Source organism: Pituophis catenifer, unplaced genomic scaffold (assembly GCF_029215685.1).
Source record: "Pituophis catenifer annectens isolate HBS135680 unplaced genomic scaffold, rPitCat1.0.hap2 SCAF_7, whole genome shotgun sequence".
NCBI lineage: Eukaryota > Metazoa > Chordata > Lepidosauria > Squamata > Colubridae > Pituophis > Pituophis catenifer.
The window spans coordinates 11546882-11573600 of NW_027256887.1; the positions used below are offsets into that span (position 1 = coordinate 11546882).

At 42.1% G+C, this 26719-nt stretch overlaps 1 protein-coding gene across 1 annotated transcript in view; it reads left to right on the top strand.

The window, feature by feature from the left end:
- Positions 1-1306: 1306 nt before the first annotated feature.
- The window catches only part of PHF21B (PHD finger protein 21B), a 191068-nt gene continuing 165655 nt past the window's right edge, over positions 1307-26719 (top strand). The window contains exons 1-2 of the mRNA XM_070947479.1: positions 1307-1363; positions 2388-2453. Of these exons, the coding sequence (XP_070803580.1) occupies positions 1307-1363; positions 2388-2453 (123 nt within the window). The remainder of the gene's footprint in view (positions 1364-2387; positions 2454-26719) is intronic.

Here is a 26719-nt window from a genome sequence, read left to right on the forward strand (position 1 = left end):
TTGCACAGAGGGCAGTGTGTGTGTGTGTGTGTGTGTGTGTGTGTGTGTGTGTGTGTGTGAAAAGAGTCAAGATGGCAACCTCAACCTTAGAATGAAAACCCTGCCTCTTTTTTCTTTTTGGCGTGCAGGTTGCCCCCTTGAATCCTTCTGACCCCGGGCGAGCCCTCTCCCCACCCCCAAACGACATCCCACCCCCCTCATTTGTTTTGCTTTGAAGAGTCCTTGTGCGCAGAATGGGGTAAGGGGGAAAAAAAGCAAGGAGCGGGTGGGATCTCGGCTTCCTCTCGTCTAGATGCTTTTCAAAGAGGGACGATTTCAGCCGCTCTGCTCCGGACAGGCCCCGAAGCATCTCAGGAAGCTGCTGCTGGCGGCGCCCGATGGGGGCTCTCCCCGCTTTCCCGAGCCTTCGCCCCTTTGCAAGCTCCAAACCGCCGCCGTCCATCTCCTCCTAGCCCCGTTGTTCTCTCGCGCTGCCTTCCCTTAAGACCGCCTATCGCGCATGCTCCATCCGAAGAGCAGCTTCTCACACACACATTCTCTCTCTCTTTTCCTCCTCTTCCTCCCCCCCCTCTCTCCCCCCTCCGCCCCCCGCCTGGCTCCATCCGGGAACTTCCAAATTAGCATCGACAGCCGCGGCACAACTTTTTTTTCTTTCCTGAGGGCAAAGTGAAATCAAGGCGCGCACTCGGAGAAAAATATAGTCCCTGCCGTTTAGTCTTCTGGGTCTGCCACCGGGGGGCTCGGGCGGAGGAGGGCCGGGGTGGTGGGGGAGAAACCCTCCCGGGATCCTTGGCCAAGGGGGGATAGGTGGGTGGCGGAGCCGGGAAAGGGGTGTGAGGGCGGCCGGCCCGGGACTTACACCCCCCTCCCACCCACTTTGGCGGAAAGTGAGTGATTTGTCTGTGCCCCCCTCGCCAAGAGGCAAAAGAACTTGCTCTTGGCTGCTGAGTTGCCGTTTCTTTGGATTGTTGGGGGTGGCTATTTTTTTTTCTCCCCCTTGTTTTGGCAAACAAGAAGAAGGGGGGGAAAAATTGGGATTTTTGGGGTGGTGTTATAGTGGTTGGGGGGGGGGGAAGAAAGAAAGAGAAAGTGTCCACGCGCGGGTTTGAGCCAACCTCGGGGAAGGGAGACGTTTGGGGAGGGGGGGGGGAAGAGAGAGAGAGAGAGAGAGAGAGAGAGAGAGAGAGAGAGCAAGCTCCCTCCCCAAACTTCCTCAGGCTTCGAGAGGGGGAGGACCCAAAAAAAAAATTAAATAAATAAATACATTTTTTTTAATAAAAAAAAAGTGCCTCTCAACTTGCAAAGGATGGAGATGCCCGGTTTGCAAGAGGCGTTAAAAGTGGAAATCCAGGGCCGCCAGCAGGTAAAAAAAACAAGAACGAGCCAAGCGGGGACTGGAGCATCCCCGATCCTTTGGGCGCCAGAAGGCAGCCCAGGGCAAGGGCAGGATCCTCCGGCCCTGCCGCTTTCCCGGGGAGCTCTGGATCCCCGCCGCAGGTTGAATCGATCGGAGGGTGGAGGAGGGCAGAGTCCGGCTCCTGAAGCGAAGGGAAAGGCATGGCGGGGCGGGGAAGAGACCCTCCCGCTTCTCTCCTCTCTCGACTCGCCGCCCGGAGCACTTCGGCGAAGTACTTTTACGGATTGTTTGGCTGACTTTCGGCGTGGGAATCTGCGTGGCTTCGATCCGGAGTCACCCTTGCGGTTGATCCTTGTACGTGTGTGTGTGTGTGTGCGCGCGCGCGTGTGAATGTGTATGTGTAGACGTCCGTCCGTCCGTGTGTGTGTGTGTGTGTGTTGGAGAGATTAGGACGAGACTTGAATATTTATGAGCTTTGCTTGAAACTGACTCGCTGTGTTTACTTGCCTCTTTGTTCCACACCCCTCCCTTCCCGTCCTACACACACACACACACACAAGAACACACACGCACATTTTTTTTTTTTTATAAAAAAAAATCCATTACACCCCTAAGACTTTTAATTCATTCTTTTTCGGGGTACTTTCCCCCCTCTTTAAACAGAAACTAGTTGCACAGATGAAGCAAAATCCACAGGTAAATGCAGATGGCTGTATTTTTTTTTCTTCCTTTTTTTAAAAAAAAATGATAAAAAGAAGAGTTCCCGGTTCCACCGGATTTTAGCTGTGTTGCAATAAGTGCTCTGACCTCAGGAGGAGAAACTTTATCAATAGGAGAGATCCCTTTGAAGTCCGGGCTGATCTTTGTTACTTTATCTCCATCTCTCTCTCTCTCTCTCTCTCTCTTCATTGTGCCTTGGTTTTTTTTTCCTTGCTCTTTCGCTGGGAGCCATTCCTAGACACAAGTTTACTTTTAACTAGCTTTAGTTTGCACTTGGTTTTTAATCTGCATTTTATTGCCATTTTTACAGAACGGGGATCTTAAGAAACAAATCCAAGAGAGGCAATCGAGAATAGCAGCTCTTAATGAAAAACAAGTAAGAACGAATCAATTCGGTTCTGTTTCTCTGCACTGAGCTTCTTCTGTTTTTTTTTTTTTTCTCTCTCTTCCTGGCTTCCCTTCTTTTCTTCTTTTTCCTCCTGCTATTAATAGTACCACTTTCTAAACATCTGAAAAGTCCGCGTTGTTGGCTGAGAAATACCTCCATGTGAATAAAACACTCGGGTGTTTATTATTATTATTATTGTTTTGTTTTGTTTTGTTTTTGTTTCTTGATTTGTTTCTCGGAGTGTTTGTGTGTTTTAACTTTAGGTTGGCTAAAGTGAGAAACGATTTAAAAGGTCGGGATTTATTTTGCTTTGCTTTGCCTTGAAATGCCTTTATATGGATTATTCATGATAAGAGAAAAAGAAGGAAGCTGTGGTTGGAACCGTTTTATTTTAACACTCACTCTCGCTCTCATACACACACACACTCTCTCTCTCACTCTCACACACACTCACTCACACACAGGCGTCCATTTTGAGTTGGTCGACATGTTTTAGGAATATGGAAAATTCTTGGGTCTTGGATTAGTTTGTGTTGACTTCCTTCCAACGTGGAATAACTCAGAGTTGGGAATCGGGAGGCTGAGACCAGCCCCCTTGGAACCTCTGCAGATCCGGATTAGGTCGGAAATGTTTATTTTGTTGGTATGCGCTGTGTATATTTCTCTCTCCCGCCCCAACGGTCCGTCCATACACTTGCTGTTTCCCCCCCCTTTCTTTCTTCCCCTTGATGATCTGATGCATTGGCTTTCTGAGGGTGCATTTGCTTGAACCTCCTTCCCCCCCCTCCCTGCACCTAGTTAGGCAAATCTGAGCAGGAAAGTGAAGCGATGCCCAAAGCAAACCTGGTTTGCTCTTCCCCACCCTTCTTCAAACAAACTTTCTTTGTGTGCATGCCTGAGTGTGTGTGTGGATGTGGATGTCTCTGTGTGTGTGTGTGTGTGTGTTATGCGCGCGCGCGCGCCCGTGTGTGTGATCTTTGTCAGCACGTCTCCTGCTATTGCGGTGAATGACCCTGATATGCAATGACTGGCTCGGAGGCTGCTACTTCTTCCCCCCCCCCCGCCACCCACGCCCCCCCCACCCCGATCCCCCTTGCCCGCCACCTTCCCCCGCGGCTTTCCCAGCTGAAAAGAAAGTTGGTCGGCGGGGATGACTTGCTCGCATCTTACGGAGGGGGGGCCCCCGGAGCTCGGATGGCTTGGGGTTTTCAGCACCACGAACAGATGCCCAGGAACGCTCCGCGGCTCCGCCAGCAGCCCGCTTCCCCCCCCCCCGCCGCCGCCGCACTCCTCAGCCCCCTTCCCTTCCTTTCCTTTCCCTTCCCCCTTCCCCCTTCCGCCTTCCGCCACTCTCGAGCCTGCCCGTGCAGAAACCGACAGCGGCGGCTTAAACCGACGAGCCTGCGATCTGCCGGATTATGCATTCCCCCGCCCCTCCCCTCCCCATCCCATCCCACCCCTCCCCGCCTCGACAAGACAACTTTCCCCGGGGCTGTCTCCCCTCTTGCCCAGATCTCCCCCCCCTCTCCGACCCCCCCCATCCATCCCTCCCTCCTTCCTCGTCCTCTGGCGGAATCGATGCCGCGATTCCTTCGGAATGCTGCCGACGGTTTCAGCACCAAAACTTGGAACAGCGCCTCGTCTTTTCTTTTTCTTCCTTTCCGGGGAGGAAAAAAATTGGGGGGTGGGGTGGGGTGGAGGGAAGAGAAGCGGGGAGGGTGGGAGGGAGGGAGGGAATGAATATATATATATATATATATTAAAAAATTAAAAAAAAAATCCGGGATCGACTTTCGTGCCATGCTCGCCTTCCCAAGGGGAGAGGGGAGAGATCGTTGAAAGGGAAAGGAAAGGAAAAAAGGGGGGGGGGGCGGGAGAGAAATCGATAGGTCGTATGTTTCGTAGGATGAATCTTACGAATCCTAGATCTTTATCTGTGTTAAAAAAGACGTGCATTGGTTTTTATGTGATGGCAAGGGTATGTGTCTGTATTCCTCCCTCTTAGCTGGAAAGCATGCGGAAGTGTTTGGAAGCGTTTCCCTGCAGGATGAATGCTTTCAGTTCCCGGGATTAGAAATCTCAGCATTTCCACTATTCTCCTCCTCCTCCTCCTCCCCCTCTCCCCGCAACCCTGATTGATCCTCGCCCAGAATTTGCCACCGCTCTCAGTTTGTAGTGGAAGCTTCCATTTTGTGACAAAGGGGGTGTTGGTTTCTTCCTAACATGGAGAAAAAGTCTGCAGAGTTTTAACGCGGGGGAGGGGAGGAGGAGAAGAGGAGGAGGAGGGGCTGGTGTGGCCCATTCATGCTAAGCATTACCATTTTGATTGCTTTGATGCCATTTTGGAGGGGTGGGGGTGGGGAGAGGAGACCCCTGTCAGCAGAGCACAAAGATAAACAAAGATATTTAATCAAACCGGATAGTTTCTTTTATTGGGGGTGGGTGGGTGGAGGGAATGGTAGAAAACAAGACTGTAGCTTAGAGCTATTAGTTCTCTTTCTAGCAGGATGAAACAACGTGTTGTATTGATTCTGCACTGAGCCAAGGATTTATTTAAAACAAGGCAACAGCCTTATACTGCAAACAATGCATGTTAATGTTTTTTTTCCCCGTTTGATAAGGAACGAGTTTGGCTTCCTTAAACAGGACACATATATTGGATTGCGCTTCTCTGTATGATTGCGAAGGTTTCAAGGCAATTTACATTTTTTTTTTTTTGTGATGCCGATAGTCAAAAAGAAGCAATTTTTACACGCTGTGCTGGAATTTAGATAAAGCAAAGAACTCATAGCTGGAAAAGAGAACTTGATGCAAGCTCTGAAAGTGGAATGGACATTTTTAGCATGGTGAAACACTTCCTGGACTAAACAGTAAATTATGGCTCTCTGCCATGCACATTACAGGCAGATACTCAGTGAACAATTATGGAACAAACAACCACTACTCAGGTTTAAAAGTGTGGGGTATTAGCCTCTGCCTGCTTTATCGCCAGAGGTGAAAGACTAGATAAGTCTTGAGTATTTTCACATTTCCAAGTCAGGAAACAACCCTATTCCAGGGACAGGGACTATCAGTTTTAAGGCTGAAGATGTTGAGACGATTGTTATTTTTCTTTGAGGAAAGATAAAAAAGCATCTTTCCATCTATGGTCTTCCTGAAAGAGGATGCTTCATCTGAGCTCTGTGCTGGTGTTGAATGAATGTGTTGAATGAGTGAAGATTGTGAATATGGAAATGTTCTGGAGGCATTCTGAAACCCAAGGAGGTTGAAATTGCTTTTATTTGCTCCAATCTCCCTGACATTGTTTTTCCAAATATTTTTTTTTAAGAAAACATCAGAAATGGCCTCTTGATAATCTGGGGGAGTGGCATAGAATTTTTTTAAAAAAAATAAAATAAGCAAAAATAAAATGTCTAACTCTTGCAAAGTTCTGCAGGAAATTAGGTGCCTTTACCTTATTCCACTGGACTGTCCGCGCATACCTAGCGTAAAATTTCTCAACCTCAGCAATGTCAAGATATGAGGACTGCAACTCCCAGAATTCTCCCGCCACTCATGCCGGCTGGGGAATTCTGGGAGTTGAAGTCCACCCATCTTTAAGTTACTGAGGTTGAGAAACTCTGAACTCTGAATGCTCAATGCTTCAAAAAACATCATGACCGTAGTAATTCCTTCGCCAAGAATTTATATCAATTTTTTTTAAAAGCCTCAAAATGGATCAAGAGATTTCAATGTTTTTTTTTCCCCTCTGTCTTCTGAATGACCCACCATCTGACTTCCTTGGGTAACCCTAGGTTCTAACATTTCTCCACATTATTATTTTTTTTTTATAAATTATAGGCAATTTTCTCTAATTCTCACTTTCCCCCAAATTAAAAATCTTCAGATTGTCCTCTTTATTCCAACCTACCAGTAATTTGGGATGACCTTTCGAAGGTTCAAGTGTATGAAATGTATTGAACTACCTGTAACTGCCTGATTATTGCTGTTTTGAAAGTAAAGTTTGTGAGACATGTCGTGTATTTTTCTTACCTACCTAGCCAGGAGGCTCATTCCTTTGAAATATGTCTACATAGGATCTAGAAGTCACCTCTTGAAACTCCCACCTGTCTTCATGCCTTTCTCCCTTGTTTTCTGAGAACCCAGCTGAGACAGTGATAACTCTTCCATCTTATGGTGCAGAGCTGAATATATTTTGGCAGCTAAGCATCTATTTATAATAATTTTTGCTTAAATGTGCAACTGCCATATTTGCTTCTGATACATCAAAAGCATATTTTATTATTATCTGTTCACAACAATGTGAAGTCACAGCTGCCAGTTCTTTAGCTGGTATAGGCCTTAATATGCATCACATTCTTCCCAACGACATAGGATGTGATATTGTTTCAGCGTGGTATATGTGGAAACCTAAGCAGTGCGGCCTTTTGCATTTGACAGATGGAAATTTTGTCAATGCACAGATTTTTTAAGTGCCGTCCAAGATTTTTCAGTATGGCACCCAGTGTGCAAATAATCCTTGGTACCATCTTGGCCAATATATGTCAAGCTTTCGGCTTCTATTTTCAGATCTTGAGACCCAACTGGAAAATAAGTCCTAGCATGATTTTTCAGGATGCTCGTAATATAAGGCCTACCCTCAAAATAAGCCCCAATTAAGATTGTCAGCCAGATGGATGCATTTAGTACCATATTTCCCCAAAAATAAGACCTAACTATAAAGTAAGCCCTAATGCATCTTTTGGAACAAAAATTAATATAAGACCCGGTCTTATCTTCGTGGAAACACAGTATTTTGTGATCGTCTCCATTTGCTGTCTTCTATTCTACTATCTCCTGGTATTTCGACATCAGATATCTTCACTTTCTTCTTTTCAACCACAGTTATTATTTATTAAATTTATATGCCGCCGCCCATCTTGCAGTTCAAGGGGACTCTGGACAATTAAATCTTGTGTGTTACGAGCCAAGATTTTATCAGTTTCTTTTGGAAATCCAAAAGTAATATTTTAACCTGCTCATTTTTGACTACTTTTTCAATTATTTTGTTCCTAATTATGAATGACTAATTTTTCATTATCTCCTCCCTCACAACAATGGTGTGTTGTGGCTATCCATGGGGGGTGGGAATGATAATGTGTGGGTAATCTACATTTAGATTCACAGTCTGGTGATAATTTAATAAGTCAAGTCCTAATCAAGGACCTAAGAATTATTAAGATAGTATCAAAGAATATAGGCAGTTCTAGCAAGGTAGGTTTTTCATAAAATTAGGGTGTTCAGATCTAATAAATTCAATATTTTCAAATATCAAGGAATTCCGTTAGGTATCAATTATGATTGGTATAACAATGGATTTCTTTTTTCATAAGTGCTCAATTTCAATCCACAAGTTCCAGTATTTCATAATTTTTCCCAATTGTTTTTCCTCAAGCCTAGCATCTCCTAAGATAGCTAAATCAATGAACCAGACTTTCTTCTTTTCAATAACTGTTATATCTGGCATATTATGAACAAGAGGCCTGTCTGTTTGGATCTTTAGTTCCCATAAGATCTTAACTCACTCAGTTTCCCAAACCTTCTCAATTTGATGGTCCCAGTAGTTTTTACTACATTCAGATCCAAACCTCTGGCAAAGTTTCTGATGAATAATTCTGACAACTCATGATGCTGCTCAATAGTCAGTTTGTGAAATTTTGCTGCAATCACTGATGAAATATATTGTTTCATCTTTTTTTACTAGAAAGGTATGATTTGCTATTGTTTGTTAAACACTGAATTTTTTCCTCCATGCAATTAGTTGGCAAAGCTTCTTCTTGAACTGCTAAAATAAAGCCTTCAGTTTCTTTCTTTAATACTCCTGATCTTAACAAACTCTGTGTGGTTTTTAATCAACTTTTCTTTCTACCCTGTTTCCCCAAAAATAAGACATCCCCTGATAATAAGCCCAGTCAGGCTTTTGAGTGCATGTGGTAAAATAAGCCTCCCCCTGAAAATAAGCCCTCCCCAAAAATATTTAAATGCAGAGCTGGAAATCAGGTAAGACAGCAAGAGGACTCCCATTTTGCTCCACATGCCCCAAGATAATAAGACCTCCCCGCAAATAAGGCCAAGCGCTTATTTCGGGGTTCAAAAAAATATAAGACGGTCTTATTTTCGGGGGAACACGGTATATCCTTCAAAGTTTTGACCATCCACTGTCTTGTTCTTCTAGTTAGCAAATCAATTTTCAGTTATTTCTTTTCTGGATTCTTCACCTTTGTTGCTTTCAAGAGCTTTCCTGGATTGACTTTGCCTTCAGCAAAGGTTCTTGGGTTTTCTTAATGTTTTCATTCAGGCCATACTTCCCTTCCTCCACAGTTGGTTCCATCTTTACCCCTTTCAACTCTTGGCAAATTCAGCTGATCAGAATCACTTTTTGGTTGTTTAACCAATTATTATTATGGTTGGTTGTATAGTCAGTCAGATGTTTAAAAACTGGATTTGCCATTTTTATTCACTTATCCAGTCCTTCCCAACGACCTGGGATAGGCAGATGTGGTTTCATGGCTTTGTCACAGGATGTAAGCTGCTCCAAGTAAAGCTGCCTTTTGCAATTGATTGATGGTGATTTTGTCAATGCAATGGTATTCAAGCACTGCTTCATTTATTTTGGGACTGTACTCAAAATGCTTATTATTATCGGTACTATCTTTGTTTACTTTTGCCATGTCGTTCTATTTCTACTTGCAGGTTTTTGTACTTTGTGTGTTACCTATTATTATGGTTTGTTGCACAGTCAGTCAGAGCTCAGACTGGATTTGGCATTTTTATCCACTTATCAAGTCCTTCCCAAGGGACATGGAATAGGCAGATGTGCATGTTTGATGATGTTAAAGATATCATTGTAGGATGTAAGCTATTTCGAGGAAAGCTGCCTTTGCAATTGATTGATGGTGATTTTGCCAATGCCAATGGTGTGCAAATGGGGTTTTGGGATTGCACCCAAGGCACCTATTACTTCAGGTAGTCCTTGATTTACAACAGTTCATTTAGTGACCGTTCAAAGTTACCAAAAAAAGTGATTTATGACTATTTTTCACACTTATAACCATTGCAGCATTCCCATGGTCACCTGATGCTTGGCAACGGACTTCTATTTATGACAGTTGCAGTGTCCTGGGGTCATGTGATCACCTTTTGGGACCTTCTGATGAGCAAAGTCAATGGGGAAGCCAGATTCACTTAACAACCATGTTACTAAATTAAGAATTGCAGCAATTCACTTAACAGCCATGGCAAGAAAAGCCATAAAATGGGGCAAAACTCACTCAACAAATGTCTCACTTAGTAACAGAAATTTTAGGTTCAATTGTGGTCGTAAGTCGAGGACTACATGTATTGGTATTGCCTTTCTTTTACCTCAGTCAGTCTATTTCTATTTGCAGGTCTTTTTGGTTTTTGTTATCTTCTCCAGTCCTTTCTCTTCCCTTCTGCTGTTTCCAGGTATTGCCGCATCCACCCTCCAGACATTTTGTTTTTTTGCCTTTCTCATCTTTGCACAGACATTCTATTTTTATTTTGCAGGCCTTTGGATTTGTATTTTATATTTGTATTTATATTTTTATTTGTATGTTTGTATTTTTGTGTTGTATTTTGTAATCTTCGATCGATTGTTATTATTATATGCTCGTAATGACAGAGTCCTCGTTTGCTTCCTTTCTGGGATATCAGCTGCGAGGGAGGATCCAAAATCTGTAAAATGATGGTGGAGCATTCCGATGGAAGCCCTGTCCTTTTGTCCATGCCCTACAATGCACACCCAATGTACACAAAAGAGGTGGAGTTGAATTGCAATGTTGGGCCTACCTTCCTTGTGTGTGAACACTGAGGATAGATATTTATACAGTGTCTTTGCACTTCGTTTCTTTGGAAAATAATGGTATATAAGTTAAGGCATGAATGAATCCTTCCACTGGCTCAAGGTTGACTCAGCCTTCCATCCTTCCGAGGTGGATAAAATGAGCAGCCAGATTGTTGGGGGCAATAGGCTGACTCTGTAAACCGCTTAGAGAGGGCTGTAAAAGCATTGTGAAGCGATATATAAGTGCTATTGCTATTCCTGTAGAATTGATGTAAAATTACTTATCAGAACGATAACTGGAGGTGGTATTCAGCCGGTTCGGGCCGGTTCACCTGAACCGGTAGCGGAAATTTCCAGTGGGCCTGACCACCTGCCCCGGCTCTATGCCATCCTATTTAGGCATGTTTTTGAGGCCGGGCGCATGTGCAGAAGGCACACACGCCAGCATAGTACATGCAGGGAAGGCCGGGCACATGCACGGACGGGAACATGCTCACATTTGCAAACCGGTAGGGAAAGTAAGTGAATACCAACCCTGAAGATAACTATGCCACAGTTAATAGAAGGTATAGTCCAGGGATCTGCAACCTTAAACACTCAAAGAGCCATTTGGACCCGTTTCCCACAGAAAAGAAAACACCGGGAGCCACAAAAACCCTTCCCGTGCTTGACTATTTCTTGAGCGGCCACAGAACTAGAATACGTAGTTGAATTAAACGTTCTGCTTTCTTCTGAAACTTTTTTTTTCTTGGATTTATCCTTGGTTGGCCTACTGGGAGTTGAAAAGCTCAATAAATCACATGCCGGGGGGTATTGCACATTGGTGGTTGTGATGCATATTTTGAGTGCCAGGGAGCCGCAGCAGAGGGGTGAAAGAGCCACATGCGGCTCCAGAGCCGCAGGTTGTTAACCCCTGGTGTAGTCGAAAGAGTCAATGGTGCCATTGACGTTCTGCCTGTTTTTTGCTGTGTAATCATAAAAGTATGGCTGCCATCTTGATTTTTTTGACCGTCTGGTACAAGCTTGCTTACTAGTGCAAGATCGCTTAATCCTACACTGTACAGTTGTTATTAGAAACTAGGCGTTCACTTTTATTTTTTTTTGCCTCCGGGATTTCAATCTGATTTGTCAAATGGACTTTATTATGAAAAATAAAAAAAAAAGAGTGACTGGTCTCCAGGGACAGTTATGAAATATTTCGAAGGAGGGCATCTATTGAAAATGTGCATCTATTGCAGAAATCGGACCATTATTAGGTTCTGTAGTTAAGAGGGTTTTAAATGTTTTACTTTTATAGACTTTTTAAAAGCCTTGGGTAGTTTCAATATTACTGTTCGAGAATGGCCTATGACGAGCTTTCTGTCTGATAGATTTTGAAACAGTGAAATATGACAAACTGAAATAATATAATAGCCAAAGGGCAGAATCAGAGGATTATCCATCCCCCAGCTGTTGATCTCTCTCTAGAGCAGTGCTTCTCAACCTTGGCCACCTGAAGATATGTGGACTTTAACTTGCCAAATTTTGTTGAAATCCGCATGTCTTCAGGTGGCCAAGGTTGAGGAACACTGCTCCAGATCTTTCCCTTTGTCTCCTGAGCTTGAAATCCTTTTGGAGAGCTGAGGTGGATTGTCATGCTGCCAGGAGCCTTCATCTTGACTTTTTTGATCTCTCTGGAGCATGCCTCTTTAAAACTTTGATGAAATGTGGTATCAGTTGATAATGTTGTGATCTAGGCCCAAGTAGTTATTACCAGACACAATCAGTCCTAAAGAAACATATTTTATTAGAACAGCTGAGAATTACTTCATTCTCAGCTTAGTCCAAATTAAGTCCAAAACAAATTCTTCGTAAACAGTCCTTCGGCCTTATCACCAACCTTTGTCTACTTTGGCATCCTGCCAAAGGCTTTTCTTGGCAAAAGTTCAGAAGCAAGAGATGCGGACAAGAAACAAATGTAGCAACGTTGCTTTCCTACAAAGATCCCAAGAAACATTGCTGCTCTTTTAAACCTTCTGGGAGGGGCCAGTCCTCTCCTGGCCTTACTCCCGAGTTGTCCTTTTTGCTTTAGCTGCTCTTGCCTTCTGGCAGCTCTTTGCATGCATGCACTAGGAACAAGCTCCTCCTGTTCCTCTGCCTCTCTGCTATCTGCCTCCAACGCAGAGCCCTCGTCCGGGCCTTCCCCAGATTCCAGGACTGGCCCATTGTCCTCCCCAGCCTCCTCACTGTCTGACTCCGCTGCCAGCTCCGCAGGCTGCTGGTGGACCACAACAGATAATATTAATATAGGCATTGCCTCTTTAACCAAACAGAATGTTGTGCCGGCTCGTTTGTCGTTCCAATTGCTTGATATCTTGAAACCACACTGCCAGCCTAGCAGCTGTAACATTTTTATCTCTACTGTTGTCAAACAAGCTTGTGTTGGTAAATAAAATCCCTTTCCTAAAATGTAGAATGATTCTTTTACCGCACATCTGATGTGCTCAGTTTCATGTTTTCTGTATGTTTTCCAAGCCTCGCTCAGCTATCCTTGCTCCTTTGTCAAATATGTGATTGTACAATTAAATTCTAACCTGACAATTAATATTGCCTGGTAAACTCAGTTATGGGGAAGCCAGTGGAATTCTTGCTGTGTTTGATTTGCTGGTGAACTGGGGATTCAGACAAGCCTATCCCAGAACAGAACATTAAAAGTACGTTCACTAAATGGCATAATCTATATCTTTTCTTTTATGTACACTGAGAGGATATGCACCAAGACAAATTCCTTGTGTGTCCAATCACACTTGGCCAATAAAAAATTCTATTCTATTCTATCCTATCTTATCCTATCTTATCCTATCCTATCTTATCCTATCCTATCTTATCTTATCTTATCTTATCTTATCTTATCTTATCTTATCTTATCTTATCTTATCCTATCTTATCCTATCCTATCCTATCCTATCCTATCCTAGTCTATTCTACTCTACTCTACTCTACTCTACTCTACTCCACTCCACTCCACTCCACTCCACTCCACTCCACTCCACTCCACTCCACTCCACTCCACTCCTATTCTATTCTATTCTATTCTATTCTATTCTATTCTATTCTATTCTATTCTATTCTGTCATTCAAGTGTCCACTCCACTCCACTCCACTCCACTCCACTCCACTCCACTCCACTCCTATTCTATTCTATTCTATTCTATTCTATTCTATTCTATTCTATTCTATTCTATTCTATTCTATTCTATTCTATTCTATTCTATTCTATTCTTTGTCATTCTTTGTCACTCAAGTGTGTTCTCTTCGTTTCTTAGCTATTATTTACTATCTATACAAAAATCAACTATAATGGCTGGTTTTGACATTGACGGTGGCATATCTGGACTGATGCTGGCAAATATTTGCATGGATGCCTGGGGAATTCTGGGAGTTGAAGTCCACACATCTTAAGGTTGCCAAGTTAAAAAATACTGGTCTGGTGCAAGGGAGGAATAACTCCACTTCCTGGAATATGCAGGTCATAGCAAGGAGCAATTTTATAGCAAGATTGCATGTATTGTTCAAATAATGTCTGTGAAAGAAATTTCAACATTTCAAAGAGCGGTGGAAAGACAAGAGCTTTGACTCGTCCTCCTAAAAGCTATTCCTGTTCCTTAAATTGCTTGCTATTCACAGAATAAGCAAGTTAATGTTTAAATTTCGGTCAGAAGCAGATTTTCCCCGCAAGTAAACCTTTTTAAGAGTCAAAGGCAGCGTAAGCCTCGCTTCTTTTTGAGGTAACTTTGCAATTTGTACGCAGCTACCCTTGGGAATTGTGCATTTTAAACGGTTACAAAGCTCAAGAAACTTTTAAGCTTCGGTTAAATAACACCCACTCACCCACACATTTTCACGGAATGAAGTTCTTCCATCATCTTTTTATATTTTCAGTGGGATATTCGTTTCAGTTTTCATCCTCAGCAGCTTGTTGTGAATCATAAGATTATATTTACACTAAAATGGAAAGCACACCCTGAGAATGTTGAGATCGGTTGAGGTGAAAAGAAATATTTTTCTCTGAAATCCTAGAATAGTTCCCTTTTAGGCCCAGTTGTTGTACCAAGGTCTATAAGTATGTGTTCATATGTGTCTATGTATGTGAATATGTGCATATCCAGTATTTCTTCCATAAATGACAAGGAAAGCTCTTTATCTTAAAGTGTCTGTTGTAATGCAGCACTTGGAAATTCCAGAAAAGTGAATGCAGCATTTTTTTGTAACTTATTTTAAAGTGTTTGCTGTGATATTTTGGACCACTTCAAAAATCTGCTGTCAGAACAGGATAATTGATTTGAATGAACTTTGAATTTCTTCAGTCCAATGACTAGAGCAGTGGTGGGTTTCAAATTTTTTTTACTACCGGTTCTGTGGGTGTGACTTGGTGGGCATGGCGTGGCTTGGTGGCCGTGGCTTGGTGGCCATGGCAGGGGAAGGATACTGTAAAATCTCCATTCCCACCCCTGAGGGTGGCTAGCTGAGAAACTTCACCAACTAGTCTCTGGAAGCTAAGAAGATTGGATGAGATGAAGCTAAAATGGTTGTCCAAGCGTGGCCTGTGATGGAAACAGGGTTAAGCTTATCATAATCAGCAAAACCATTTTGTTTTGTTGGAAGAAATATCAGTCTGGTTCAGTTTCCAAGCTGGGGGAAAGGCACTGGAGACAAAATGGAGGCTGGAGGCTGATTGGAAAGAAGGACCATTTATTGATGAACAGAAGGAAATATTTGTGGTTCTGGTGCAGCTGACCACATGGAGTTGAGAGTGGAGGGTATTCATACCAGTGGTGGGTTTCAAATTTTTTTACTACCGGTTCTGTGGGTGTGGCTTGGTGGGCGTGGCGTGGTTTGGTGGGTGTGGCGGGGAAGGATACTGCAAAATCCCCATTTCCACCCTACTCCATGGGAAGGATACTGCAAAATCTCCATTCCCACCCCACTTCAGGGGAAGGATACTGCAAAATATGCAGTTTCTTTTCTTTTTTTTAAATTTGATTTATATGCCGCCCTTCTCCGGAGACTCAGGGCGGCTTACAATGTGCTCAGCAATAGCCTTCATCCTTTTGTATATTTATACAAAGTCAGCTTATTGCCCCCACAACTGGGTCCTCAATTTACCTACCTTAGAAAGGATGGAAGGCTGAGTCAACCTTGAGCCTGGCGAGATTCGAACCTGCAGTAATTGCAGGCAGCTGGTCTTAATAACCAGCTTAATAACAGGGTGCCTTAGACCACTGTACTACCAAGGCTCTTTTTCAGTTTAACATTTTTATTGACTTATAAGATAGAATAAGTAAATACAAAAGTAAATAGAAAAAGGGTGGGGAGGAAGAGGAGGAAGAGAAGCGAGGAAAGATAGGGAAAAAAAGAAAGAAAAAGAAACATTGACTTCCGACTCTCTCCGTTGCAGTAAAACAAGGCATGAACATCAAATCACAACTTTTTGTTTTTTTCATAATAATATGAACAAGCCGTTTCTATAAAGATCGATATCAATCTAATCAGTAAAACCCGAAATCAAACTTTCATTCTTTTCCATTTCAAGCACGAGGTTCAGCAGCAGTCTCCATGTGGAAACCAAAGTACTTATATTCTTTTCTTTTAATCAAAGTAGTCAATTTTGCCATTTCAGCCAACTCCCAAAAAACATGCAGAGTTTCTACTGCACCATTGTAGCTGCTGCTATCTTGACTTTATTATTATTATTATTATCATCATACATTGCAAACATCTGTGACCATAAGGGTTTGTCTTAAAAGTGGGTAAAATTTGGGCTTTTATTTATTTAATTTAAAACATTTATTTTATGTTTACAACAAAAAAACAACAACACACACACACAAAAAAAATCATTCACAAGAGCTTCAGCCCTTCCTCCAATGTGACCCTACTCTTTCTTAATTTAAGTGCCCCACCCAGGCATTATTATTTATTTTTTTTAATTGTGAAGCAAAAGTCAAGCTGTTGCTTTTGTGCTGAAATACTGAGCAGGAGTTTTAAAAAGTCAAGATGGCCTCATGGCATAATACAGAGAGGCCGGGCTTTGACAGTGACTTGGTGATTTTCATCGTGATTATTCTTTTACCCTCTCATAAGTAGACAAAAATTTCCTTGCATACGAGACTTTGATTTATAAAGCTGAGCATCAGTAAGATAAGGGGCTTCTCCTCTCCAGGATTTTAACACCTAACTAGATGTCCATATGTAGCTTCAGAAGGAGATTAAGACCAATGCTTACTTTCTGTTGAATAGAAGCTTTTCATTTCAGGGTCCTGAAGCTGAAGAGGGGGAGAAAAATTGAATGTGCCATTGCTGTCATATATATTTGCCTGTTGTTTGCTCTCTTTTTTTTTAGGGCTCAGTTTAGAAAGTCTTCTCCTTCTCCTTCTCCTTCTCCTTCTCCTTCTCCTTCTCCTTCTCCTTCTCCTTCTCCTTCTCCTTCTCCTTCTCCTTCTCCTTCTCCTTCTCCTTCTCCTTCTCCTTCTCCTTCTCCCTCTCCCTCTCCTCTCTCCTCTCCTCTTCCCTTCCCTTCTCTTTTCTCTCCTCTCCTCCCCCATCCTTCCTTTCCTTTCCTTTCCTTTCCTTTCCTTTCCTTTCCTTTCCTTTCCTTTCCTTTCCTTTCCTTTCCTTTCCTTTCTTTTCCTTTCCTTCTTTCCTTTCCTTTCCTTTCCTTTCCTTTCCTTTCCTTTCCTTTCCTTTCCTTTCCTTCCCTTCCCTTCCCTTCCCTTCCCTTCCCTTTCCTTTCCTTTCCTTTCCTTTCCTTTCCTTTCCTTTCCTTTCCTTTCTTCTCGGTCAATATTGTTATGTACTAGCAGTTTCCAGGATGGAAATGCTAGAATTTCCATATGAAAATGCTGAGGCAACCAAATTCTAGCTACATTCCGCTACCCAATAAAGAAGCAGATTTTGAAACCTAATAACTGTTATGCTTTTGCATAGAGTCTGCTGTTCTTATGCTTCATCTAACAAAGGAAACCCAGTAGGAAAAAAATGCAATTTTAAGCCCTAGAAAAATTAAATATGCAACTTCAAGGTTAGGATGGAAAATTAAGGAAGACTTAATTTGCTAAAAAGTAAAACAGGAGAAACTCTCCGTAGACTCAGTAAGTCTGAGATCTGTGACTATGTGAAAGTTAAGATCTTTTTCATTGGGGAGTAAATTTACACCAAGGAGGTTAAATGTAGCAGCTGTAAGAGGAGCAATTGGACGTCATATTCATCAGACACTGAATCAACCAGTCCGTGTAATTGGGCTACAAAAGCTTTTCTTTCCAAAGCTATTTAAATTGAACAGCGGTTTAAACTCTTTGTACGAGACAGAATACTTTTATTTTGTGGGGTAGCTTTCACTTCAGTGCAATGTCAAAGAGGATTTATTTGTGTAGGCAATGCAGCTCTCGAGAAACATGTATTGTCCAAATTTTTATTTATTTTTTTTTAAAAGATGTCCACTTGCATTTTGTGTCACCGGAGCCAGAGGAAAAAAAAAATAGCGTAATATTTTCCAGCCCTTAAAAGCTGTGTTGGATGTCATTTTAAAAAATTTCCCGAGCTCTTTGAATGAACCGTGATTGCTTAAAGAGGACTTTGATAGACTGAAATTTTCTTTACAAAAATGGGTGAGGAAGGATGGCTGCTTTGGAATGGCAACTGATCCCAGCCACTCACTTTCTGCACCTGTGCTTATGCAAATGTGTGTCTGTATGCACAAGTGTCTGTGGTATAAATACACAAATTATTTTTCAAAAGTTAATATACTTATGTAAATGAATCTGCAAGTCTAATGAAAAATGTATCGTGTTTATTGCTGACTGCAATACGGAGAATTAATTGCAACATGACAGTTAACGGACCCCATTTCTCAGATAAGCCACCTCTTATCTCCTGCCAGGCACTGGGTAAAATTCTGTACTCAGGTAATCCCAATTCCTCTTTAAATTTAATTCCTTTCTAAATTGAATTCTGTTACCGGTGGAATATGCAAAACGATCCATTTGCATGATTTTTGTTAGTTTGCATAATTTGTTTCCTAGTTTCTACTGTTATGCATACTTTATTCTGATTTAGCGCCATTGCAATACTGCTTTCGCTGTGCCATTTCTTATCCTCCTATCCTTTTTGCCTTCCAAGACTTTCTGGACAGAAGGATATGGTTTAGAAATATATAAAGAAAATCAAACAGGGCCCTCTGAAGGTCCGTTTTGGTGATTACCCTACTGCCAAGCTCCGCTTTAGTCCAGTTAAATCACAGCATCCATCCATGGATTCTTGTCTTTTTTTTTTTTAAATATACTTTATTAATTTTGTAATTAAAAACATCAAATCTCTACTAAAATCAGAAGTGCAGTGTTTGTACATATTTACAAGATATACATCAGGTAAATTTCACATTTAAATTGCAAAAGATAAGTATACCCTAACATCATAATTTTGTCCTATTATTTAACCATTCGTACCACTTTCCCCATACTATATGATTTCTCGTCGTTATCTAGCTCATTCGTTAGTTTTGACATTTCTGTGCACTCTAAAATTTTATTTATTAAAATTTCCTCTGGTGGTATGGTTTTATCTTTCCAAAATTTCGCGTAGACTAATCTGGCCTCTGTTGTAATATGAATTATAAGTTGGATTTTATCTTTAGTAAGTCCATTCCTAATTATTCCCAAGAGAAATATTTCAGGGGATAGATCTAATTCCTCATCAATTATTTCCCGTAACCAAATTTGAATTCTAGACCAAAACCTTTTTGTCATTGAACAGGTCCACCACATATGATAGAAGGTGCCAACCTCCTTACCACACTTCCAGCAATTCTTGTCTTTTATATATTTATTGACGATCACATAAACAAGAGTTAGTAATGTGCGGCAGCAGCCAAAAAAAGCTAATACAATCCTTGGTTGTATGAACAAAGGCATAGAATCAAAATCACTTGAAGTATTAGTACCGCTTTATAAAGCCTTAGTAAGGCCACACCTGGAATACTGCATTCAGTTTTGGTCAACACATCACCAAAAAGATGTTGAGACTTGGGAAAAAGTGCAAAGAAGAACAACTAAGATGAGTAAAGGCCTGGAGACTTAAACATATGAAGAACGGTTGCAGGATTTGGGTATGGCTAGTCTAGAGAGAAGAAGGGCTAGCAGTGCTCCAGTATTTGAGGGGCTGCCACAAAAAGAAGATTGGGTCAGCCTATTCTCCTAAAGCACCTGAAGGCAAGCAAGAAACAATGGATGGAAACTAATCAAGGAGAGAAGCAACCTGGAGTTGAGGATAAACTTCCTGAAAGTGAGAACAATTAACCAGTGGAACAGCTTGCCACCAGAAGTTGTAGGTGCTTCATCACTGGAGGTTTTTAAGAAGAGACTAGAAAGTCACTTATCTGAAATGGGATAGGGTCTCCTGCTTAAGCAGGGGGTTGGATAGAAGACCTCCAAGGTCCCTTCCAACTCTATTCTGATTGATTGATTGATCCCTGAGAGAGAACATAAATCATACACATAAACACACACACACATTATTTTCAAAAATAGTTAATGCCTTTATGTTATTGTTCAAGATCTCCCACTTTCGTTTAGTTTACAGTCTCGAAAGAGGCTAATGATTGCATTGGCCACTGAAAACTACATCCGCTTAGCATACCTTTGGCTAATAGATAATTGTATTCAAATAGGCTGTAGCATAATACATTAAGAGTGAGTTTTGCAGATGGGCAATAGATGTTCAGGATTTCACCCCAAAAATTTGTCCAAGGGAAAACTGGCCCATTATGAAAAATAAATAAATAAATACGGCTGACTTTCATTTCCAAGTTTAAGAGAGCCAGTATGAAATCTACCGCTGCTTTTCAGGCAAAAGACTTTTGAAGAAAAGATTTTTTTTTCAGGCAAACTCTTATCCATGAAGTTTGAGTTTTCTTCGTGGCTCATTTCCCCCCTTTCTCCACTACCTTTGTGCCTCTTCATTTTGGATTTCTATGCATGTACTTGTGTGGGTGTGTGCAGCACACAAATATACACATACGCGGACACGATGTGTACAATGACTTATTTACCAATGTTAGGTTTATTAACATCGTTTGACGAGGAGGCTTGAATGAAGTGCCAGGTCTATTTAGATAATCCAATTGTAATCAGAAAGGAGAGGAGAATTGTAATCTCCCTTCTGATGACAATTAGATTATCTAGAAAAAGAAAAAGAAAAAAGGTCTGGCAGCTTTGTGTTAAAGTGTCCTTTAATGAACTTCTTTAGCAGCTTGTATCTTAGCAACACATTTTATTACATAGCAATGCAAGAGAAGCAGTTTGCAGATGGATCACACACAATAATTTATTCTCTCCCGTTTCTACTATACCCAGCCTCTCCACCATCACCACGATACCCCCCACAACCCCTCCTCCATTCTGTGCTCTGTTAGTGAGTCCACTAAAATATGCAGAACAGCTTCCTAACTCGGATAGCTCACTTGGAAATCCCTGATTGGTTCATTTGTATGTGCTCTGCCTGGTTAGTTGATGAAAACAGCATTTGCAATCTCAAAGACAAGCGCCTCCTCCTCGCTGGATTAAAAATCAGCAGAGGGTTGGCTGCACTTCTGAACGGGAAGAGAGTTTAAGGCCCTTGTAGTCGCTCGTTCTTCTTCCTCATCTTCTGAATACTGTTGGGGTAGTCCTCAACGTACGGCCACCACGGATTTCCCAAAATTTCTGTGGCGATGTCAGGGGTCTGCAACCTTAAACACTCAAAGAGCCATTGGATCCATTTCCCACAGAAAAGAAAACACCGGGAGCCACAAAATCCTCCCTGTGCCTGACTATTTCTTGAGCAGCCACAAAACTAACATACGTAGTTGAATTAAACATTCTGTTTTCTTCTGAATTGGATTTATCCATGGTTGGCCTTCCGGGGGTTGAAAAGCTCAATAAATCGTGTGACTGCGGATGTCGCACATTGGCGGTTGTGACGCATATTGTGAGTGACAGGGAGCCGCAGCAGAGGGGTGAATGAGACACATGAGGCTCCAGAGCCGCAGGTTGCTGACCCCTGGGCTATGTGAAGCATTTGTTACGTGAATCTTGCCCCATTTTACGACTTTGCTTGCCAACGTTGTCAAAGCGAATCACTGCCGTTATTAAGTTAGTCACCCGGTTGTTAAGTGAATCCCGGCTTCCCCATTGACTTTGCCTGCCGGAAGGTCACAAAAAGGGGATCATGTGACTCTGGGAACACTGCCACCGTCATAAATGTGAGCCAGTTGCCAAGCGTCTGATTTTCGATTCTGCGGCAATGGTTGTAAGTGTGAAAAACTGTAACTTTGAATGGTCACTAAATGAGCTGTTGTAAGTCGAGGACTACCTGCAGTCCTATTACAATCACAAGGCACAGGCATTCCTGCCTTGTGTGATTTATTCATTATCAAAGCCAATGGGTTTGTTTGCATTTGGTATCCCTGCGTTTCCTGCAGTCTTTCTGGCTTCTCTCTTCTTCAGTGGCTTTCTACCGTTGACCAAATCAAACTCTTTTCCAACTGTAGATTCCTGTCCATTGGTAACCCTGGTTCTTCTCATCTGTTTTGAAACATTGTCGATTTGGATCTATTTATACTTCAGGCACCTTCCCCCAGTTTCTAATCAAGCAGTCAAGACTGATTTCGGTGGGATTAATGAAGGAGCTGAGGATTAGTTAGCATGACTAAGCTTTTTTGGAGAGCTTTTGTTCCAAAATGAAAAGAGAAGATATTTATATGACGGAATCACACAAATGTGGAATGCCACATCAGCAAAGTTGTACTGCTTCCGTGCCTCTCATCGTGTTCAAAAGGAACAGAATTCTAAGCGCACTCGTCAGTAATCTTAGATGGAAAAGAAGAAGAGACTGAAAAAAAGAAAGATGGGACATTATACATATAGAAATGACTTGCATGGAGACCATTTAGGTTAAATATCTGGAGAAGATGGCTACCTGAAGATCACCTCAGTGGAAAACTACCTGATACATGTTGAAGGATCTCTCTTTAGAAGAAATGGGGATTGGCAAATATATTTTAAATTCTAAATAAAATTTTTAAATAAAAAGTTTAAAGAATTGAAATGGAAATGGGCTAGTCACATAGCAAGAAGAACTGAGGGCAGGTAGACCAAGGCAGTCATAGAATGGATCCCACTTGATCAAAAGCGTCTACGAACGAGACCTAGAACAAGATGGATCAATGAGATCAGCAATTATTGCGGGCCCAATTGGCAAAAGAAAGCTCAGGACTGTATTGATTGGAAACATGATGATGATTTTAAATTCCATGATAATGTTTCTGTGCCCAATGATACAACGAAGTTCTATACAGGTCTTTTGATTCCTGCTGTTCCCCTTTGATTGTTTATATGACTGTGAGAGAATCCAGAGGATTAAAAAATGTCTGCATAATAGAAGAGCTCCAATACTTGCTTCTACCCCTAGATTGTTTCAGTATTTGAACCAAAATAACAGGATTTCTTTCGAAGTTCAAAGCGATTCAGATTCCACATGATTCCTGCTTTCTGCTTTTTATTTTTACAAATAAAATCTGTATATCCCCGGAAAAGGGATAGAATCATTTCTGAAAGAAATTTTTAATTTTTTTTTTATTTTTAAAAATTAAATATTGGACTGGAATATGCCCCTAGTTTACAGCCAGTCTACAACGTGGTAGAGACAGAACTGAACTAGGATAAAATTGAATGAAGATCCACTATCGAGGTTTCAGCAGTAATGGTCGGATCAAGGCTTCCATTCTCCATGATCTCCCATCCTCCCAATGTTAATCTACTGTATACAGCTGCCCATCTTACAAGTGTCAGTTTGGATGGCAAATATAGAATTCAAAAACCAAGACAACAAAAGAGAAAAAGCCAAAGAGTAATGGCGATAAGAACAATAACAACTGTTGTGGTCCGCCAGCAGCCCACGGAGCTGGCAGCGGAGTCAGACAGTGAGGAGGCTGGGGAGGACCATGGGCCAGTCCTGGAGTCTGGGGAAGGCCCGGATGAGGGCTCTGCGTCGGAGGCAGAGATGGGGCCAGGGCCATTTGGGAGTGATGTGTGGACTCCAGAGCCTCCAGAGTCGGACAACAGAGGGGCCTGTTCCTAGTGCACGCATGCGCAGAGCTGCCAGAAGGCAAGAGCAGCTAAAACAAAAAGGACAACTTGGGAGTAAGGCCAGGAGATGATTGGCCCCTCCCATAAGGCTTAAAGGAGCAGCAAAGGCTCTTGGGCTCTTTGCAGGAAAGCAACGTTGTTAAATCTGTTTTCCAGTCGGCATCTCTTGTTTTTGAACTTCGTGGGGCTTTGCCAAGAAAGGTCTTTGGCAGGGTGCCAAAGAAGATAAAGAGTTTGTGATAAGCCTGAAGGACTTTTTCTGAAGGATTTATTTTGGAATTAATTTGGATTAAGCTGGGAATGAAGTAATTCTCAGCTGTTATAATAAAATAGTTTTGTTTGAGACTAATTGTGTCCTGTAATGACTAAGTGAGCCTAGGTCACAACAACAACATCCTGGCATCTGAGGACCAGTTAATCCAGCGACTATAACCACAATCACACTAAGAAGAAAAACTACAGGACAGTGGTGAAATCTAAAATTTGTTACTACCGGTTCTGGGGGCGTGGCTTGATGGGGGGGGGGGTAATGTGACTGGGTGGGCATGGCCAAGTTTTTTTCTTTCGGAGAAGAGGTTGTAAAAAAATGCTTTCAAAAGGCTCTGACAATCCCAGCTGAGTTGCCTGATCGGCAGAGGCATTTAAAGGAAAAAAAGTCTCTGCCGATCGGGCAACTCAGCTTGGATCATCAGAGGCATTTAAAAGAAAAAAAGGGTTTTTTTCCTTTTAAAAGCCTTTGATGATCCCAGCTGAGCCGCGCGATCATCAGAGGCTTTTTTTTTTAACTTTTAAAAGCATTTTTTTGGCTGAAGAGGTTTTCTTTTAAAAGCCTTTGATGATCCCAGCTCATCTTGATGGAACATCCAGGTTTTCAAGTTGTTATAAAATGCCAGCAGGTTTTGGACCAAGGGAATCTCAGGTGCCTTCTCAGCTTTTAGACTCTTATGGTTAATAGTCACCAATATACTTATTTTCCATTAATTTGTAACACTCTTGCATTAAAGCCTGGCTGATCTAGGCTAGAATAGAATGAATGAACTGGAAGGGACCTTGGAGGTCTTCTAAGTCTAGTTAGGACTTGGATGGGAATACAAGCATCACCAGGGCTGAAGCTAAACAGAGAAGAAGAAGAAATCCAGAAAATGGCCCTAACAACCCACTTTCGTATTGTTGCCAAGAAAACTGCATGGAGGCATCCATAAAAGTCACTAAGAGGTCATCTTAATTTGAAGGAGATTTGGCTTATTTTTATTTTTTTAATACTACTTATAAATAGATATTACCCATTCATCATTTTTCTCCAGTTCGTTCCTTGGTTGAAGGATTATTTCTCCGTTATGATCGAAGTGCAAAGAAAGAAGTGGAGGCAGAGGTGGGCTTCAAAAATTTTAGCAAGGGGTTCTCTGCCCGGTTGCTAGGTGGGCGTGGCCATGGTGGGCGTGGCCTAGTCGGCCTCCTGCACCACAGCAGGGGGAGGGCATTTTTGCCCTCCCTGGGCTCCGGAGGCTTTCCTCGAGCCTCCAGGAGGGCGAAAACGGCCTCCCCAGGCTCCGGAGGCCCTCTGGAGGCCGGAAAGACCTTCCCGAACTTCCGGTAGGCCCATTTTTCGCCTTTCCCGATCCTCCACACGTGCCCTGCACTTACATGCATCCAAAACGGGCCATGTGGGGACTCCTGGAAGGGGCAGGGTGGGGTGGGCGGGGCCAGCCAGGAGTGAGATTTGGGGGTTCCCCGAACTGCACAGAATCTTAGCTACAGGTTCTCCCGAACCCCTCGGAACACCCAGCAGCCCACCCCTGAGTGGAGGAGTCCTTTTAATGATTTTTAAAGCAAATATGGCAGATGCATAGAAAAATATATAGAATACATCTCAACTTATAGCACTTTGGAGGCTATGAGCAAATCTGAGAGAGCGGGAGTGTGTGAAACTCAGGGAAATATAAAAGATGCATAAAGGAGCCGGGATATCCAAGGATGTCCACCTGGTATGGTCAAAAAGCCAAGGTGGCAGCTGCCACTCATGCAACACATCCAAAAATCCAGGCAGATATTTGACCTCCCCGTTCTGTCCTTTTTGTCCTGCCCCCGGGGATCATTGCCACCAAATGTTCCTGCTGGACCTAAACAAGCCAAGAACATTTTCTGCAGTGGCTGCCACAGAAAAAAGAAATGCTTGAGCCAGGATAAATGTAAAATGAGATGTGACAGGGGCTGCCTCAGAATAAAATTTCAGATTTCAAAAATGTGCAAAACTCTAAACCAGCTCATCCTTCCCGTGTTTTGTGTCGTTTTCTTTCAATGAAACGCAATGATTTTATTGGTATGATTTGGAATGAAACCTTTTATAAAATTGCGAGGCTCTGGTGTTCTTATATTTGATACATCAGCTAAAATTCATTACTATGGGTCGTCCTTGACTTACAATGATCCACTTAGTGACCTTTCAAAGTTACAACAGCGTTTTAAAAAGGAAGTTACGACCGGTCCTCACACTTACGACTCACAGCCGTCCCGTGGACATGGGATCAATTTGGGCACTTGGCGATCGGCATGTGATCATCCTTTGCAACCTTCCCAATCAGCTTCTGACAAGCAAAGTCCATAGGGAAGCTGGATTCACTTAACGACCGCATGATTTATTTAACAACTGCAACGATTTGCTTAACAACCGTGGCAAAAATGGTCTTTAAATTGGGCATGACTTACTTGCCAACAGGTTTGCTTTAGCAACAGAAACTCTGGTCCCAAATTGTGGTCGTAAATCGAGGATTACTTGTATGTTAAAATTGTTACTGCGATTTATTTTATATTAGTATTATTAATATATTAGTTATTCCTGGGTGTTCAGGAATCTTTATCATTTTAATGGGTCATGGATGGTACCACAAACTTTTGAGAACACCTGATTTATTTCACTAAAAATGTTGATACGCTGCCAAGCTGAAATTGACTCGAGAAACACAAAACTTGAATTTTGCAAGGAACTTTGAAGGCAAGGCAGGCTTTAAATTTTAGAAGCATGACAGATGCCTTTTTAATTCCAAGCAGTGGGCAGCACATATTGACTGCCCCAAGCAAAAAATAAAAAATAAAAATGAGAAAAATCAGTTCTCTGCCCATGGAGAAGCAACATGGACAGAAATGTGAGTGGGCTCCTGTCTTTAACAGTAAATGTTAATGTTAATTATCTTTTGCTCTGCAGATATTTTCATAATAGAAGTTGCAAAGTTCTAAATCAGTAGAGGATTGCA